This window comes from Scyliorhinus torazame, chromosome 7 (assembly GCF_047496885.1).
Source record: "Scyliorhinus torazame isolate Kashiwa2021f chromosome 7, sScyTor2.1, whole genome shotgun sequence".
NCBI lineage: Eukaryota > Metazoa > Chordata > Chondrichthyes > Carcharhiniformes > Scyliorhinidae > Scyliorhinus > Scyliorhinus torazame.
The window spans coordinates 196,515,005-196,530,962 of record NC_092713.1 but is presented as its reverse complement, the minus strand read 5'-3'; the positions used below and the strand labels follow the sequence as shown (position 1 = coordinate 196,530,962).

The window sequence follows — 15,958 nt, the reverse complement described above, 5'->3', positions numbered from 1 at the left end:
GCCCACTCAGTGATCCTCAATCTCCTTGATCTTTCATACTCTACCACTACATCTAGGTTTGTCCCCAGGATGCACATCAGAGGAGGAGACAGCCTGTTGCTCTCCTTGTCCTGTGGCCCTTGGTGGACATTCTCTGGAGGGCCTGGAGCCAGAGAGCCCCTGCTGACATACCGATGTCATGGGCGTTGCCGAGCCGACCTGTTCTGCCCGTTGACCTCGAGATGTGCCGGCGTCAGAAGAGGGAGATGTGGGTGAGGTAGAGACTGCCACCGTCTCCATGGTGACAGGTACCGGGTCTGCCTCCGGCACGTCCTCCTCCCTGATGGTCCCTATAGGGCCCTGGGGGGGTCTCCATAGGACGGAGGGTGAGCTGGAGTGAGCTCCAAAGGCCACTGAGTCATCTGGCTTTGCCAGCACTGGTGGCTCCCCATTGTCTGCACCATGGCGATGACGCCCTCAGCAATGTTCCACAGTGACGGAGCCATGCTCTGCAGTGCCCTGCCAATGCCCACCTGTGTCTGGGACATGTCCCTCAGTGACTAGGACATGATATTGAGGCCCTCAGCCATGTTCTTCACAGACTGAGTCATGCCTTGGACACCACCACTCGACGCTGACGTTGTGCTCCAGGCTTTCCACTGCGGTGATCACCCGAGCTGTGTTGCCCTCAATGTCATGCATTGCCGGCACTATCTACTCCAAATTAAATGTTGCCATAGTCCCGGACGACCATAGACTGCTCCCCTTTTAAGGGACAGTTGACTGGTGGTGTTTCAACCTGAGGGTCACCACACCTCAGGGAAGGGGCAAGGTTGAGAACGCCATTGATATCCTTCTCAAAGAACACCATAAAGACTATGCAGATGTGCAGCCTGACCCTGGAAAACCTAGCTAAGCCTTTGTAGTGCTGCAAATTAATCTTGGACTCAGTGAGTCTGTATATTGACACAGTAACAATGTACAAGGATCAGTCCAATCAACCTGTGTTCGCCCTTGCCCTCTGTACAAACATCTTGTCCTCAGCTACTTTTCCAATAATTTTTCACCCTCTTTTACATCAAACACCCTCCCATCAAATCATCAATGTTGGCATAATTTCTGCCTCAGCCATCAATCCTGGACGTGGATTTCACAGTCTCACAGCTCTCTGTGTGAACAGGTTTCTCCTGCTCTCCGTTCCAAATCTCTGACATCGAACCATCCATGGCTCTTTATATTAGGCCTTTCAATTTGTGGATCCTGTCTGCTCCTAACTGCCCTGACTCATCCCTTTTTTTACAGTAGCCTTGGATTAAACCCATCTAGACTAGATTTGCTGATAATCAACTGAAATTTTCAAGACTAGTATCCACATTGTTCTTGGGTAAAGGCATTAAAGGATATGGCAGAAAGGCTGATAAATAAAGTTAATATCCAGATTACATTTGATCGAATTGAATCATTCAGGCTTGAGGGCACGAATGGCTCTTACCTCTTCCTAGACCTTTGAGATACTGTATCCAACATATAGCTGAACACATTCAGTCCATTTCTATTATTGGTTTTGATGTTTTGTTTGTCCAGCTTTGATATTCAAAGACAATAACATGACCCAATCTCCACAGAGTTGAACATCACTGAGGTTGACGGTTGTGGAAGTGACCAGAGTCTAAACAGCAATGCCAGCCTTCCCAATGTTCAGGGCACTGCATGTTATGCTGAGAGATCAGTCGCCAGCTGGGCAGTGTCCTTTGAACGGCTTCTGCAAGACCCCGTTGGTGTGAAGTATTTCACAGTAAGTATTCACCACAGTACACCGTCCCGCACCAAAGACGCATTGGACACGAACACCCACGACGCGTTGATCTTTCCGGAATATAAAGATAACCCCGGGTTCTTTTTATCAGAATCGACTAACTTCACCTCCTCGCCTTGTTCTCCATTCTCACCAAATGTGTCATAGATTTCATAGAGTTTACAGTGCAGAAGGAGGCATCATTGAGAGCCCTTTGACAATCCAAACTTTTCCCGTCGCGCCGTGACAATGCCTGCCAGTGTTGGGCTAGGAAATCTCACCCTACAAGTCTAGTAATGTAATCACCATCCTACCTGTACCTCTATGTATGTTGAGGTTTCGCCCTCGCCCACCATAGCCAACAGAGCACTCAACCGAGTGCGACCCATTACCTGCACCTCTGCCCTCACCCCTTCCCTTCCCTCCCAGGGCCATGACAGGTCTTGTCACCAAATCCATAAAATCCCTGCAGTGCAGAAGGAAGCCATTTCACCCATCGAGTCTGCACCTACCCTCTGAAAGAGCACCCTACCCAGGCCTGCTCCCTCCCTCTCCAGGTAACCTGTAACCCCACCGAACCACTGGACACTAAGGGGCAATTGTAGCATGACCTTACGTTTTCCCCGTGTCTGCGTGGGTTTCCTCTGGGTGCTCCGGTTTCCTCCCACAGTCCAAAGATGTGCACGTTAGGTGAATTGGCCATGCTAAATTTCCCTTAGTGTCCAAAAAGGTTAAGTGGGGGTTACTGGGTTATGGGGATAGGGTAGAGACGAGTGGTGGGATTCACCAACTCCCCGCTGGGCCGGAGAATCGCCAGGGGCGGTGTGAATCCCGCACCGACGCCGGCTGCTGGCTTCTCCGCCGCCGGTTTTTTGGTGGGGCGGGAATCGCGTTGCGCCGGTCGGGGGCCGTTGGCAGCAGCCCCCTCGCGATTCTCCATTCCGCGATGGGCCGAGTGGCTGCCTGTTTTCGGCCAGTCCCGCCGGCATATATTACACCAGGTCATTACCGGCGGGACTGGGCTCTGCGGGCGGCCTGCGGAGTCCTCGGGGAGGGGCGCGGGGCAACCTGGCCCCGGGAGGGGGCCCCCACAGTGGCATGGCCCGCGATCGGGGCCCACCAAACCGCGGACAGGCCTGTGCCGTGGGGGCACTCTTTCCCTCCGCGCCGGCCGCTGTAACGGTCCACCATGGCCGGCGCGGAGAAGAACCCCCCTGCGCATGCGCTGGGATGACGCCAGTACACGCTGGCGTTCCCGCGCATGCGCCAACTCGTGCTAGCCGGCGGAGGCCCTTCGGCGCCGTTTGGCGCGGCGCCAACCCCTCACTTTTCAACGCACGAACCTCCGCATTCAAAGGATCCGCAATATCTGCCAACTCGAGCATGATGCCACCATGAAATACATCTTCCCCTCATCCACTTGTCAGCATTTCGCAGGGACCATTCCCTCTGGACAACCTGAACCACTCCTCAATCACCCCATCCTCTCCCTACGGCACTTTCCTTTGCATCCCAGAAGGTTGCAACACCTGCCATTTTACCTCCTCCTTCCTCACCATTCAAGTTCGCAAATACTCCTTTCAGGCTAAGCAGTGTTTCACTTTCACCTCCTTCAATTTGGCTTATTATATTTGCTGCTCCTCGACATAGGGGAGAATAAACGTAGACTGGGTGACCACTTCGCAAAACACCTGGGGTGAAATTCTTCGGTATCGGCGCGATATCCGCCGACCGGCGCCAAATATGGCGCAAATCAGTCCGGCATCGCGTCGCCCCAGAGGTGCAGAATCCTCCACCCCATGACCGGCCGAGCCCTCACCTTGAGGGGCTAGGCCCAAGCCGGACTGATTTCCGCCCCGCCAGCTGGCGGAAAAGGCCTTTGGTGCGCCGCCAGCTGGCGCGGAAATGACATTGCCGGGCGGTACATGCGCGGGAGTGTTAGCGGCCGCTCACGGCATCCCCGCGCATGCGCTGTTGAGGGAGCCTCTTCCGCCTCCGCCATGGTGGAGACCGTGGCAAAGGCGGAAGGAAAAGAGTGCCCCCACGGCACAGGCCCGCCCGTGGATCGGTGGGCCCCGATCGCGGGCCAGGCCACCGTGGGGGCACCCCCCGGGGCCAGATTGCCCCGCGCCCCCCCCAGGACACCGGAGCCCGCCCGCGCCACCGGTAAGAGAGGTGGTTTAATCCACGCCGGCGGGACAGGCATTCTAGCAGCTGGACTTCGACCCATCCGGGCCAGAGAATCGCGGGCGGGGGGGGAGGGGGCGCCAACCGGTGCGGCGCAATTCCCGTCCCCACCGAATCTCCGGTGCTGGAGAATTCGGCAACCAGCGGGGGCGGGATTCAGGCCAGCCCCCGGCGATTCTCCGACCCGGCGGGGGGTCGGAGACTCTCGCCCCTTAGCTCCATCCGCAACCTTCCCTTTGCGCTCCATTTCAACTCAGCATCTTGTTCTCATGCCCATATATCTGCCCTTGGCCTGCTACAATCCTCCAGTGATGCCAAGAGCAAATTGGAGGAGCAGCATCTCATCTTATGATAGGCATGTTACAGCCGTCAGGACTCAACATTTAGACTGTGACCTTTCTCATCCATCTTGACCCCCTTTTCCAATCCAAAAAGTCTTTTGTCCACACAAACACCGCCCCCCCCCCCCCCCCCCCCCCCCCCGCCCCATCCCCTTCAGGGCCATCTATCACTTGTTCTTCAGCTTTGCTGTCATAAGTTCATAAGATATGGGAGCAGAATTAGGCCACTTGGTCCATCGAGTCTGCTCCGCCATTCGATCATGGCTGATCTCATCCTGGCCTCAACTCCACCGTCCTGCCGTTCTCCATAACCCTTCAACCCATTACCAATTAAAAATCTGACTAACACCGCCTTAAATTTACTCACTGTACCAGCATCCACCGCACTCTGGAGTAGCGAATTCCACAGATTCATAACCCTTTGGGATAAGTAGTTTCTCCTTAACTCTATTTTAGTTTGCTACCTCTTATCCTGACCTCTCGTTTTAGAATGTCCCACAAGAGGAAGCATCCGCTCTATGTCTCCTTCATCCATACCTTTTATTATCTTGTATTATCATTTGATCTCCCCTCATCTTTTCACTGAGCACTGACCTTTGTTCTCTTATTAACATATTCTGCTATCTTACTTTAATGCCACAATCAACACCTTCTGTAGTCCTTCACACTGCCATGAACACTCTCTCTCTTGTGCCCTGCACATTTGCTGCTATCCTTTCTAGTTTTCACCTATCACTTCCTATTTACTCCTCCCACTCCCCACTTTTAAACGCTATAAAATCCATCACATTTCTCCCTCTCTTTAACTCTGAAGAGGAGTCATACCAACTCGAAAGGTTAACACTGTTTCTCACTCCACAGATGCTGCCAGGCCTGCTGAGTTTTTCAGCATTTTCTATTTTTATTTCACATTTCCAGCACCCGCAATACTTCACTTTTAATGAAAGTTTATATTGATGGGGTTAAATGAATTAGAATAGGAGGAGGCATATGTAGAGCATGAGGACAAGCAATTGGGATGAATGGTCTGTTTCTGTCCTTTAGGATCTATGGGGAGAATTTTAACTTTTTAGCCTGCTTGGAGAGGGGGAGCATGGCGACTGAGGTTACCACACCTTTTAGCTCTACATTGTACGAGTGATGTCGGCAACCTACTCCCCACCTGCAGATCGGGCCTTATTGACAGGCTTGGCTTGCAATCAGAGAAGATTCTGGGAGGTCACATCGAGCCCTGACCCAGAGAGGGCAGATGATGGTGGGTGGGGCAGGGAGGGAGGGGGTGGCCATGTGTGAGATGGGGTGGGGTGGTTTTATCTTTGTGTGGGATTAGGGCTGTTAATCAGGTGAAAGGGGGTTGTTCGATCCCAGAAGTCGGGGTGGTTATGGATTGGAGGCATGAAGAATGGAAGGCCTAAGAAAGAGATTGAAGGGCTCAAGAGGGGTGGGGATGGATGTAGACTTCATGGAAAGTTAATAGGCCTTGTGGGACATCTGGAAGTTTTGGGCTAGAGTGAGGACTGAGGCTTCAGCAGGGCAAGTGTACTGGCCTGAGGGGAGCTTGGCAGAGGTCCGAAGTAATATGGGGGAGGGTGTCCTATCACAGGGAGTTCGCAAAACAGGTCAACTGTATTCAGCAGGGAATCAGAAAAGGTGCTCACCTCCTGGACCTAGCTGCTAGCTGCCCACAATATCTCTTTAGTTGACGGGTTTCCCCAAGGCCCAGGAAACCCAGTTGGTCAGAGTTAAATATGAGGCACATGCTTAAATTGCAAACCTGCCTTCTGGGAATAGGTTGGATGCATTCACCACCCCCTTTGCCGTACAATTCCCAGCCTCCTTCATAAAAACCGGAACTGGCTGAGTCGAAGTCTGGATTCAGATTTGTAATACTTTAAGCACCCACCCGACCTCCTTTGGGGTCAGAATTCCACTGCCCATGAATAGGTTTGCAATAAATTGGAGGTAAATTCACCTAATAAATCCATATCTACACTTGCCTGGAAGGAAATGAAATTACACAGTGGTGAGTCATTGCCATATGACAGTGGTGAAGAATTTTTTTCTGTGGTGTAAAGTAATTTGTGTATTTGTGGGAACAACGTCAATACTGGGAATGGTGGCATTTTGTAAAACCTCTCACCTTAATCGGAAATTCCAAGAGTGCAAAGAACAGGCAGTCAATTAAAAAGCTTATCAAATTGGACCAAGGTATTGGTGAGTGACATGTGATGGGGGACTGGGGGATGTCGACCAATAGATTTAGTCTCATTGTTGGGGGAAATGTCTTGGGCGGGATTCTCTCAGCCCACGTCGGGCCGGAGAATCGTCGGGCCGGGCGCGAATCGCGCGACGCCGCCATGACGCCAGTCCACCAATTCTCCGGAGAGCACCATGTTGCGTCGGGGCCGACAGGGAGAAGGGAACCACCGCGCATGTGGGCAATCGCGCCGGTCGCACTGCGCATGCGCAGACCTGCCGGTATCGGCACCTGGAGTGGCGTGGGTCGCTCCAGTGCCATGTTGGCCTCCTGTAGGGGTCAGAATCGCTGCTCCTGGGGCCAAGTTGATGCCGTCGCGTGAACAACGGTGTTAACACTTAACCTCAGGATCAGGGAATCCCACCCCTTGTCTCCACATGGTGGAATGACATCATCCTGTTTGGGAACAGTGTAGAAGAATAAATCTGCTTCACTTCTGATCTCTGCATAGCATAGATTATAAATCTGATTCACTCCTGGTAGAAAGTAGAACTTTGAATCTGGGTCACTCCTGGTCTCTTTACAGTGTAGGATTCAGACATGCTCCTTAAAATACATTTCCTTTCAATTGTGCTTCCATGAAGCACCGTAGGGATTTTCCTATCGTATAAAGGTGCTATAGAAATGGACGTTGTTGTAGCAGTAGCTATAGTACCGATAGTTGTGTATCTGGAGAGAGGAATATTCAAGAGGGTATTGGTGAGGTTGAGTTTGGCCCAGTTCACCTTCTTCATAATAACCGCTGCTGTCTCCTCTTTCCTTAGGAGTTTTTAAAGAAGGAATTCAGTGCGGAAAACATATTATTTTGGCAAGCTTGTGAACGTTTTCAGCAGATCCCAGCAGATGACTTGGACCAAGTAAGTGTTGGTTGATCCTAATTTCCTCCGCATGCATTCACTATGTCTTCAGCTTTCTTGTCTCTTCTGGAGGGCACCAGCTTAGGTAGGGTAAGTTTTCTTCTGGTTGCCTCATGTCATTCTCCCCAAGCGTACACCGATCATGTCCAGCTGTGGACAATGAGGCCTCTCGCGAGGCGTCCCAAGCGTCGCACGTCCCGCGTGAGGCCTCAAATGGTACAGAGGCTCTGACCTGAAATGATTGAATTCAATGTTGGGTTTGAAAAGTTGCAAAGTGCATAATCAAAAGATAAAATACAGTTCCTTGAGCTTCATTTGAATAGTGTTGAAGGTCAAGGACAGAGAAGTCAGAGTGTGGGTGGGTGGAGAATTAAAATGTCAAGTGGCCAGCAACTCAGGGTCACGTTCCTAGACTGAGTGGAAGTGTCTCACAAAGGGGTCACTCTCCATTTGATCTTGCTGCTGTACAACGTGTTGTGCTGTGAACAGCGAAGGACACTAAGGGTGGGATTCTCCATCCATTCACGCTGGTGGGACTCTCCGTTCCCGCTGCGTTGAATGGAATTTAGGCTGGTGCCAAATTCTCCCTTGTTGCTGGCAGTGGGAGCGGGGCTGACGCGGAGAATCTCAGCCTAAATTGAAAGCAGTATTACCAAACCAATATTTCACCTGGAAGAAATGTTTGGGGCCATGGACAATAAGAATGATGGAGGAACAAGGGCAAAACCTGCATCTCCTACACTTGCATGGGAAGGGGACAGAGTGTTGGGGTGATTGAAGCACTGACCAGTGTGTCGCCGTGGGGACATCCAGGGCGGGATTCTTTCAGCCCACGCCAGACCAGAGAATTGCCGGGCCGGGCGCGAATGCACGACGCCGCCCCGACTCTGGTCTGTCGATTCTCCGGAGAATCGGCGCCGGCATGGCCGGTTGGAGGCCGCGTGACTCTCCACCCGGGATGGACCGAATGGCCGCACAAAATATCCGAGTCCCGCTGGTGCCGTCCACGTGTGGTCTTACCCGTGTGGGACCTTTGCCGTGCATCCATCCGGGGGCGGCCTGTTGGGGGAGGAAGGGGGTCCCACCCCAGGTGGAGCCTCCGCTGTGGCCTGGCCTGCGATCGGGGCCTACCGATCGGTGGGCTGGGGGCCTCTTTTGCTCCACGCCGGCCCCTGTAGGCCTACGCCATGTTGCGTTGGGGCCGGAGCGGAGAAGGGATTCACCATGCATGCACGCAATCGTACCGGTCGCAGTGCGCATGCGCAGACCCGCGCCACCCATCTGACGGCGGTATCAGCTGCTGGAGTGCCGTGGGTCGCTGCAGTGCTGTGCTGGCCCCCTGTAGGGGTCAGAATCGCTGTTCCTTGGGCCAAGTTAACACCGTCGTGAAACGCGACGGCATTTACAACATTGTCAACACTTCGCCTCAGGATCAGAGAATCACGCCCCCTTTCAGAATGCTGTAAATGGAAAGGAGGTGATGACGTCAGACAGGAGGTGGCAGAAATGGCAGAGAATGATTTGTTGAATGTAGAGGCTGGTGGGGTGGAGGGTGTGTGCCGGGGATATTACTATACTGCTGTGGGAGCAGGAAAAAGGCATGAGAGCATAAATGTGTAAAATGGAATAGACATGGTTGAGAGCTCTGTCAACTTTGGTGGGGGAGTCGGCGAGGAATCCTCAATTAAAAATAGACGGGAATATTGATAGCATTGGTATGAAATGCTGCATTGTCAGAACAGAGTTGAAGAAATTGGAAGAATGGAGCCGTGTCCTTCCAGCTAGGAAACAAAACGAAGTGTGAGCAAGTGTAGTTGAAATAACTGTGAGAGTAGCTGGACTTATTGAAGCTATATCAATATTGTTTATGAATAATATGTTTTAATATATTCCGCTAATTACTCAGGTATAGCTCCCATCATTACAGGAATTGCACTGTTTTGATCCCTTTCTCTTTGCTCCTGTGTTAAGCTCTCAAAGATTGCGAGTGAGATCTACAACACATACCTGTCCAGCAACTCCCTCAGCCCCATCAACATTGACAGACAGGCACATCTGGAGAAGGACGTTCTCAATGACCCCACATCGGATATGTTCAAAGCACAACAGCTTCAGGTATTCTCTTCCAGGTTTTGCCTCATTTCACCACATGATCGAGTGTCAATCTGTAAAGAGGTTAAGACATCTCTGGTACTAGCTCACAGTCTTAGAGCAATATCTTCAGATGGAGTTTGTGTGGAAAACCTTTATTGGGCTTCATGCTTCCTGGTTGGGGGCATGTCCACTGTGAAAACTTTCTGCCCCAAGAAGATAAACTGATAGGAGTTATATTTGTTTAAACTTTTCCCTTCCCTCAGCAAAATATTGGATCATTTCACTTTGCCTGGACTGAACCATTCCTCAACCATCTCTGCTCTTTCAGGTAGACAGCGAGCTTCTATCCTATTAAACTACAGATGTTAGCCGAAGCTCAATGGCAGCATTCTCACCTCAGAGTCAGACGTTCACCAAGTCAACCGCTATTCCAGGGATTTGGGATGGGATTTTCCGGCCTTGCTCGCCAAAGGTGACCCCCCTCCCCAGCGGGTTCCCCGGTGGCAGGGCGAATGAGACATACAAAACGCCTTAGACTTCAGTGGAACCAGAAGATCCCACCAGCGGTTAATGGCGAGCTGCCTCCGCCGCTGGAAAACATGCTCTGGAGGGACTGGAAAATCCCACCCATTAACACATCATTGCAGCAGAGCCTGCGATACAATACCTGGGGATTCTGTAGGAGGTGTCATCGTTTGATGGCATGTTGAACCCAGTCCCTGTCTTACCTTCCCGGTCGGGATGTAAAATGTTCCACTGCACTGTTTCGCATAAAGCAGGAGGTTTAAGCACACTGTCCTGGCCAATATCTAATCCTCAACCAACATCTTTAAAACAGATTATCAGGCCATTTATCACACTGCTATGTGAGGGAACTTACTGTGTCCAAATTGGCTGCCAGGTTTCCGACATTAAAACAGTGACTACACTTCGAAAGTACTTCACTGGTTATGTAAAAATGTAGGACAACCGGATGCCATGAAGTACAGGACGTGTAAAGTGTAGGATATATAAATGCAGGACATTGCACAATCCCAGCACATGGTTATCCATCACTGGACAGATAATCATTGCCTGAGGGCTCTACCAAAGTAGAAAATCAGTGCATTGATTTAATTTGATTTTTCGTCTCCTGTTGGAAGTCCGCGTAAGAATCACAGAATCATGCAGCACAGTGAGGCTTTTGACCTGTTATGACTGCGTAGAAGATCTAACTAATTAGTTGCTCTCCACTGACCTTTACTCAAAGACATGCAAATTTTCCTCCTTCAAGTATTCATCCTATTCCCGTTTGAAAATTTTAATTGAAGCTGCTTCCGTTACCCTTTCAGAGAGCACATTCCAGATTGTCACAATTCTCAGCATTTTTTTTCCTCATCTGTTACCTTTGCTAATGACCTTAAATTTGCTTCCTCTGATCTGCGAATCTTCTAAAATTGGAAAAGGTACGTCCTTACTCTAATATATTAGAACGATTTTGAACACTCCTAAATCTCATCTTTACCTTTTCTTCTCCCAGGAGAACAACAGATTCTCTCTGTCTCTCTGCACATCCTCCCGAATATGCAGTGCCCAGAATCAAACACAATGGCCCATAACTGTCTAACCAGCATCAGAAAGAGATGGCCTGTAAGATACAGAAAAATGTAATGCACACTTACCTGTTCTTAAAAGTTTGGATGGAGGGGTCGATGTTTGGCGGAAGGGTCAGAGTAGGGATGAGTCAGGGGGATGGGGAGGTCGAGGGAGTGAGAGTGTGGGATTGAAGGGATCATGGAGGTGGGGGAGATTGGGGTTGGTCGGGTTGGATCTGTGTGTCGGGGTCAGTCTGGTGGGGGTGGGGGTGGTCAGGTCACAGGGGCATGGGACAGAGTCAGGCCATGGTGGGGGGGGGGCGGGCCTGTGAGGCAGAATCCTTTGGGAGGGGGGGGGGGTCAGGTTGGTGGCGAATACCATGGGAGGGGGGCTAATAGTCGAGGATGTGGGGGGTGTCCTGTCGGGTGGCTGGCCTGAATTTTTACAATAGTTTCCCAGAAGTTAGAAGAAATTTTAATTCTATTTTTTTCTGAATAACTATTGGTGTAACCCTGGTTGAACCATTCGAAGTTTGCAATTTAAATTGCATTTTCGGATGGTTTCCAACGCAGGGCAATTGCCCAGATGATGCTTGCACTTCTGGGCAATTGCCATACAAACCTTACCTATGAAATTCGGAAAGGGATTCCCCAGCACATCTTCGCATTAACAGCCCCCCCTCCCTCCCCCCCCCAATTCGACACTGGGGAGCTCGTAGCATACAGCCCAGTATTCCAGCTAAGGCCAAACCAATTTAGTAACGATTAATGGTTCAGCATAACGTCCTTGCTTTTGTACTTTACACCTCTGTTAATAAAGCCCAGAATTCCATATTTTTTAAAAACAGCCGCTGCCAAATACTTGTGCACAAACCCCTCTGGATCCCTCTGTTCCTGCATGACCTTTAATATTACTTTATGTTTAAAAAATTAACTCTCCTCATTCTTCCTTCAAAAATAAATCATTTTTACTCTTTTAAACTTTAAAATTCATATGCCTTGTGTGTGCCTATTTCACTAGTTTACGTCCCCCATATTGTTTATGACATTTTGTGCTATCTGCAAACTTTAATTATTCACTGTATTCCCCAAGTCATTAATATATATCTAAAAGAGCAGTGTTTTTAATATTGACACCTGGGGAACAACGTTGTGTTGTTCAACGTTGCAACTTCATTGCAATTTGATGTGAGGAAAACATAAGTAGTTTTATGGATTTATATTTGTATTGGTAAACATTAGAAATAAGGTTAGTTTTAAGTGTCTTTAGTTTAATTTTTCCAGCCTGGAACAGTTAAACCTATAGTAAGATTCATGCTGGACAAAGATGTTTGTGTGTGTAGGAATTGGTTAAATTCCAACTGTGTTTCTGTCATGCTTAAAGTGGGCTACAACAGGAAGAATAAATAAACCAGCATTGTTTGCTTTGCAACTGTGGGGCCTTGTAAGGTTGATAATCTTTTCAGTTTTAGTTTAGCTAATTTGATTGCAGTTGGAGATAGGTAGTGAGAGAGAAGGCAGCTCTCATCGTTCTGCTGGTTTTAGAAGGCTAAAGAGGGAACATCTTTTTCCGCCTTGCTCAAAGAAAATCCATACTATGGAGTAATGGTTAAAAAAACAGATAGAATCATAGCATTCACAGTGCAGAAGGAGGCCATTCGAATCTGCACCTGTCCTTGGAAAGAGCAACCTACTTTAGCCCACTCCTCCATAACCACATTGTACCTTTTGGACATGAAGGGGTAATTTAACATGGCCAATCCACCTAAACTGCACATCTTTGGATTGTGGGAGGAAACCGGAGCACCTGGAGGAAACCCACACATAGACGGGGAGAACATGCAAAGACCACACAGTCACTAAGGCCAGAATCGAATCCGGGTCCCTGGAGCTGTTGGGCAGCAGTGCTAACCACTGTGCTACCAGACATCTAAAGTCCAGATAATTAAGGAAACTAGAGATTTAAAGAGAAGCGTCCACAAAGACTGGAGTTAAGTGATCAGAGACCAAAGTGTGGTTCTGAAGAATTCAAGAAAGGGTCAACAAGGTGTTCTGAGTTAAGGAGACAATTGCAACAACCAGATTGAAAGTGGGATACCATTCTTCAAACATAAATCAAATATTTGATGCCATTTTAACACAGTGGGGGAACTGAGAGTTAAAGCAACTGTGAGCAATTTACACAGCAATTAAGACAAATAAATCCTAAAGGGGTTGGTGTAAAATCCTGGATTGGATTCGCTGTTAAAAGTGAGGTGGAATCTTTGTTTAAAAGTGTCATTTGGAAAATCTGATCTGGATTTCAGAATGCAAACCACTAAGGGAAGGCATTATTATGAGAAGATTTTAAAGCATGTTTTTGGGAGTTTAGAAATTTTTATCTGCGGCATGGTAGTACAGTGAGAGGCAGCATGGCAGCACAGTGGTTAACAATGTTGTTTCACAGCACCAGGGACCCGGGTTCGATTCCCGGCTTGGGTCACTTTCTGTGTGGAGTCTGCACGTTCTCCCCGCGTCTGCGTGGGTTTCCTCCAGTTTCCTCCCACAATTCCAGAAAGACGTGCTTGTTAGGTGAATTGGACATTCTGATTTCTCCCTCACTGTACCCGAACAGGCGCTGGAGTGTGGTGACAAGGAGGTTTCCACAGTAACTTCATTGCAGTGTTGATGGAAGCCTACTTGTGACACTATTAAAGATTATTATTATTATTATTATTATTGAAACATGCTCCACTTCTTTCCCCAGGCATCCAGAATTGCTTCCTTCCTCATTGGGCTAAAAACAAATTTATCAAAAGCTTTTTCTTGTACATATTTCAGGAATTCCTCCCACTATTTATGTGGGTTATATTCGGATAACTGAAATCTCCTATATCCCTGAAGCTCTTGCAACCTTCTGTTATTTGCCTGCAAATTTGCTCTTCCATTTCCTTTACAACATTTGGTGGTCAATGGGATGCACCCAGTAGCATAACAGCTTGTCTATTGTTCTTTAATTCTTTAAATAGAATTTCGGATTTACCACACCACATTATATTTCTCTCTCTACAGATATTTAACCTGATGAAATTCGATAGCTACACACGTTTTGTGAAGTCCTCACTTTACCAACAGTGTGTGTTGGCAGAGGTCGAGTGTCAACCACTACCTGGTAATAATTCACAGGAAAGAAGTCCAGCCTTGGAACACAGATATGACAAGGAGAAGAAGGTAGGACCCAATCCCTAAGACAATCTGACACAACCTTTAATGTACAGTCCCTTGAGTGTTCCTATTAAATTGACTTGCAGCACCGAAAGCCACACCACATTTTTTGGTGCTCCTATTTAGTTTTCTGCAGCATGTACATGAAAAGGCGCCGGAATGTGGTGACTGGGGGCTTTTCACAGTAACTTCATTGCAATGTTAATGTATGCCTACTTGTGGCAATAAAGATTATTATATTTTTATGTTGGTGGTGATACGTTCACTTTAACAGGTTAAATTCCACTCTGCCCCATTTTGATTTACTTAAACCCTGGCTCTTGCTGATCTATGTCCTTTATTTGTGGCAGGCAGGGTGTGTCACAACAGAAATAGTGAGAACTTCATATCAGACTGATGGAATTTCCTTATGTGAGTAAGTGGCTTGGAGGAGCCACTGTAATACACCAAATGGGCGAGCTTTTACAATTTGTCCCAATAGTTAGACTTGCTCACATGTGCTTCGGTTTTGCAGATTATTGTTGGAAATGTAAACTGATAGCAAGATAGCTGATAGCTGATAACAAGAAAATCAAGGCAGCTCTGATCTTTGTGAACAACAGGAAAAACAGTATATCATCTTTACAAATGAGAATTAAGGATTGCAAAATAAACAAAAATGAGGATAAATTAAAGTGGTGAACTAAAGTTCACATCGTGTACAGAAAGGAGAACTAGAGAGGGAAAGAATGATTGGATTAAGAAAGAAAATGAAAAGGAGGCAGTAAAGAGAAGTGAGAACAAAAGTAAAAATTCAAAATTTGAATTTTTAAAATCCCGAACAACTATTCACAACCTGAAGGAATGAGAGTCCACATATTTAATTGTTCTCTTCCTGGACCATGAGTTTATTGTCATTAACAATTATCAGGTTGTTAAAAGAGTACTTACACTTTTAGTTTCTGGATGTAACTTTCTGTGGTGCGTTTAATGCGGATTTATCTGTAAATCCAACAACTTCCCGAAACGCAAGACTGATTCAGTTTTGAAAGTGTAAATTGTCCAACAATGTGTGATGATTCGCAGTTCACAGCTATGTTGTAATTGGATAAATCTCAGATGGGCACGCGTACTACAGTTTATTTCCTTACAGGGTTTTATATTTGCAGATGCTCCATCAGGCAGCCTATTTAGCTGTTTTGTTAAACCTTTCATAATTTTATTATTTGTGGGCAAGTGTTTTTTTCTTCATTACTATAAGTCTTTGGCTGATTTGCACATTAATAATGGTGTGTGTTGTTGATAGTCCTCTATTTATTCAGCTAAATCTGGCCTATGTCCTTTTGGTATGGCACACACTGGACTGAGCTCAGATGTGATAGATCAGGCGTTGGAACACTTCCACTTCACGGAGCAGTGGATAACCTTCACAATGCACCTTTTACCATCCTGCAGCAGCAGAAGAAGCTGAAGTCAGGAAAGTCTTTCAATGGTATCCCACAGGACAGCTATGATAGAAAAGGAGGAAATCTGGAAAAACAGATCCGGAGGAGTAAAAGCAAGCTGAATCGGAAGAACGAGAAAAGAGATTCCTTTGGAGGTTAGGCATGAAAAATCTACTTGATAAATGGAATGTAATATCTTGTAATATAATGTAATGGGATGTAACACAATGTAAAAGGTTATAGTAC

General features: G+C 47.9%; 1 protein-coding gene across 1 annotated transcript in view; it reads left to right on the top strand.

Annotated features, from left to right (window-relative positions):
* Nucleotides 1-15,958, top strand: part of LOC140426772 (regulator of G-protein signaling 14-like) — a 136,236-nt gene that overhangs the window by 76,174 nt on the left and 44,104 nt on the right. The window contains exons 3-7 of the mRNA XM_072511927.1: nucleotides 1,605-1,774; nucleotides 7,324-7,416; nucleotides 9,388-9,531; nucleotides 14,136-14,294; nucleotides 15,723-15,867. Coding sequence (XP_072368028.1) covers nucleotides 1,605-1,774; nucleotides 7,324-7,416; nucleotides 9,388-9,531; nucleotides 14,136-14,294; nucleotides 15,723-15,867 — 711 coding nt within the window. The remainder of the gene's footprint in view (nucleotides 1-1,604; nucleotides 1,775-7,323; nucleotides 7,417-9,387; nucleotides 9,532-14,135; nucleotides 14,295-15,722; nucleotides 15,868-15,958) is intronic.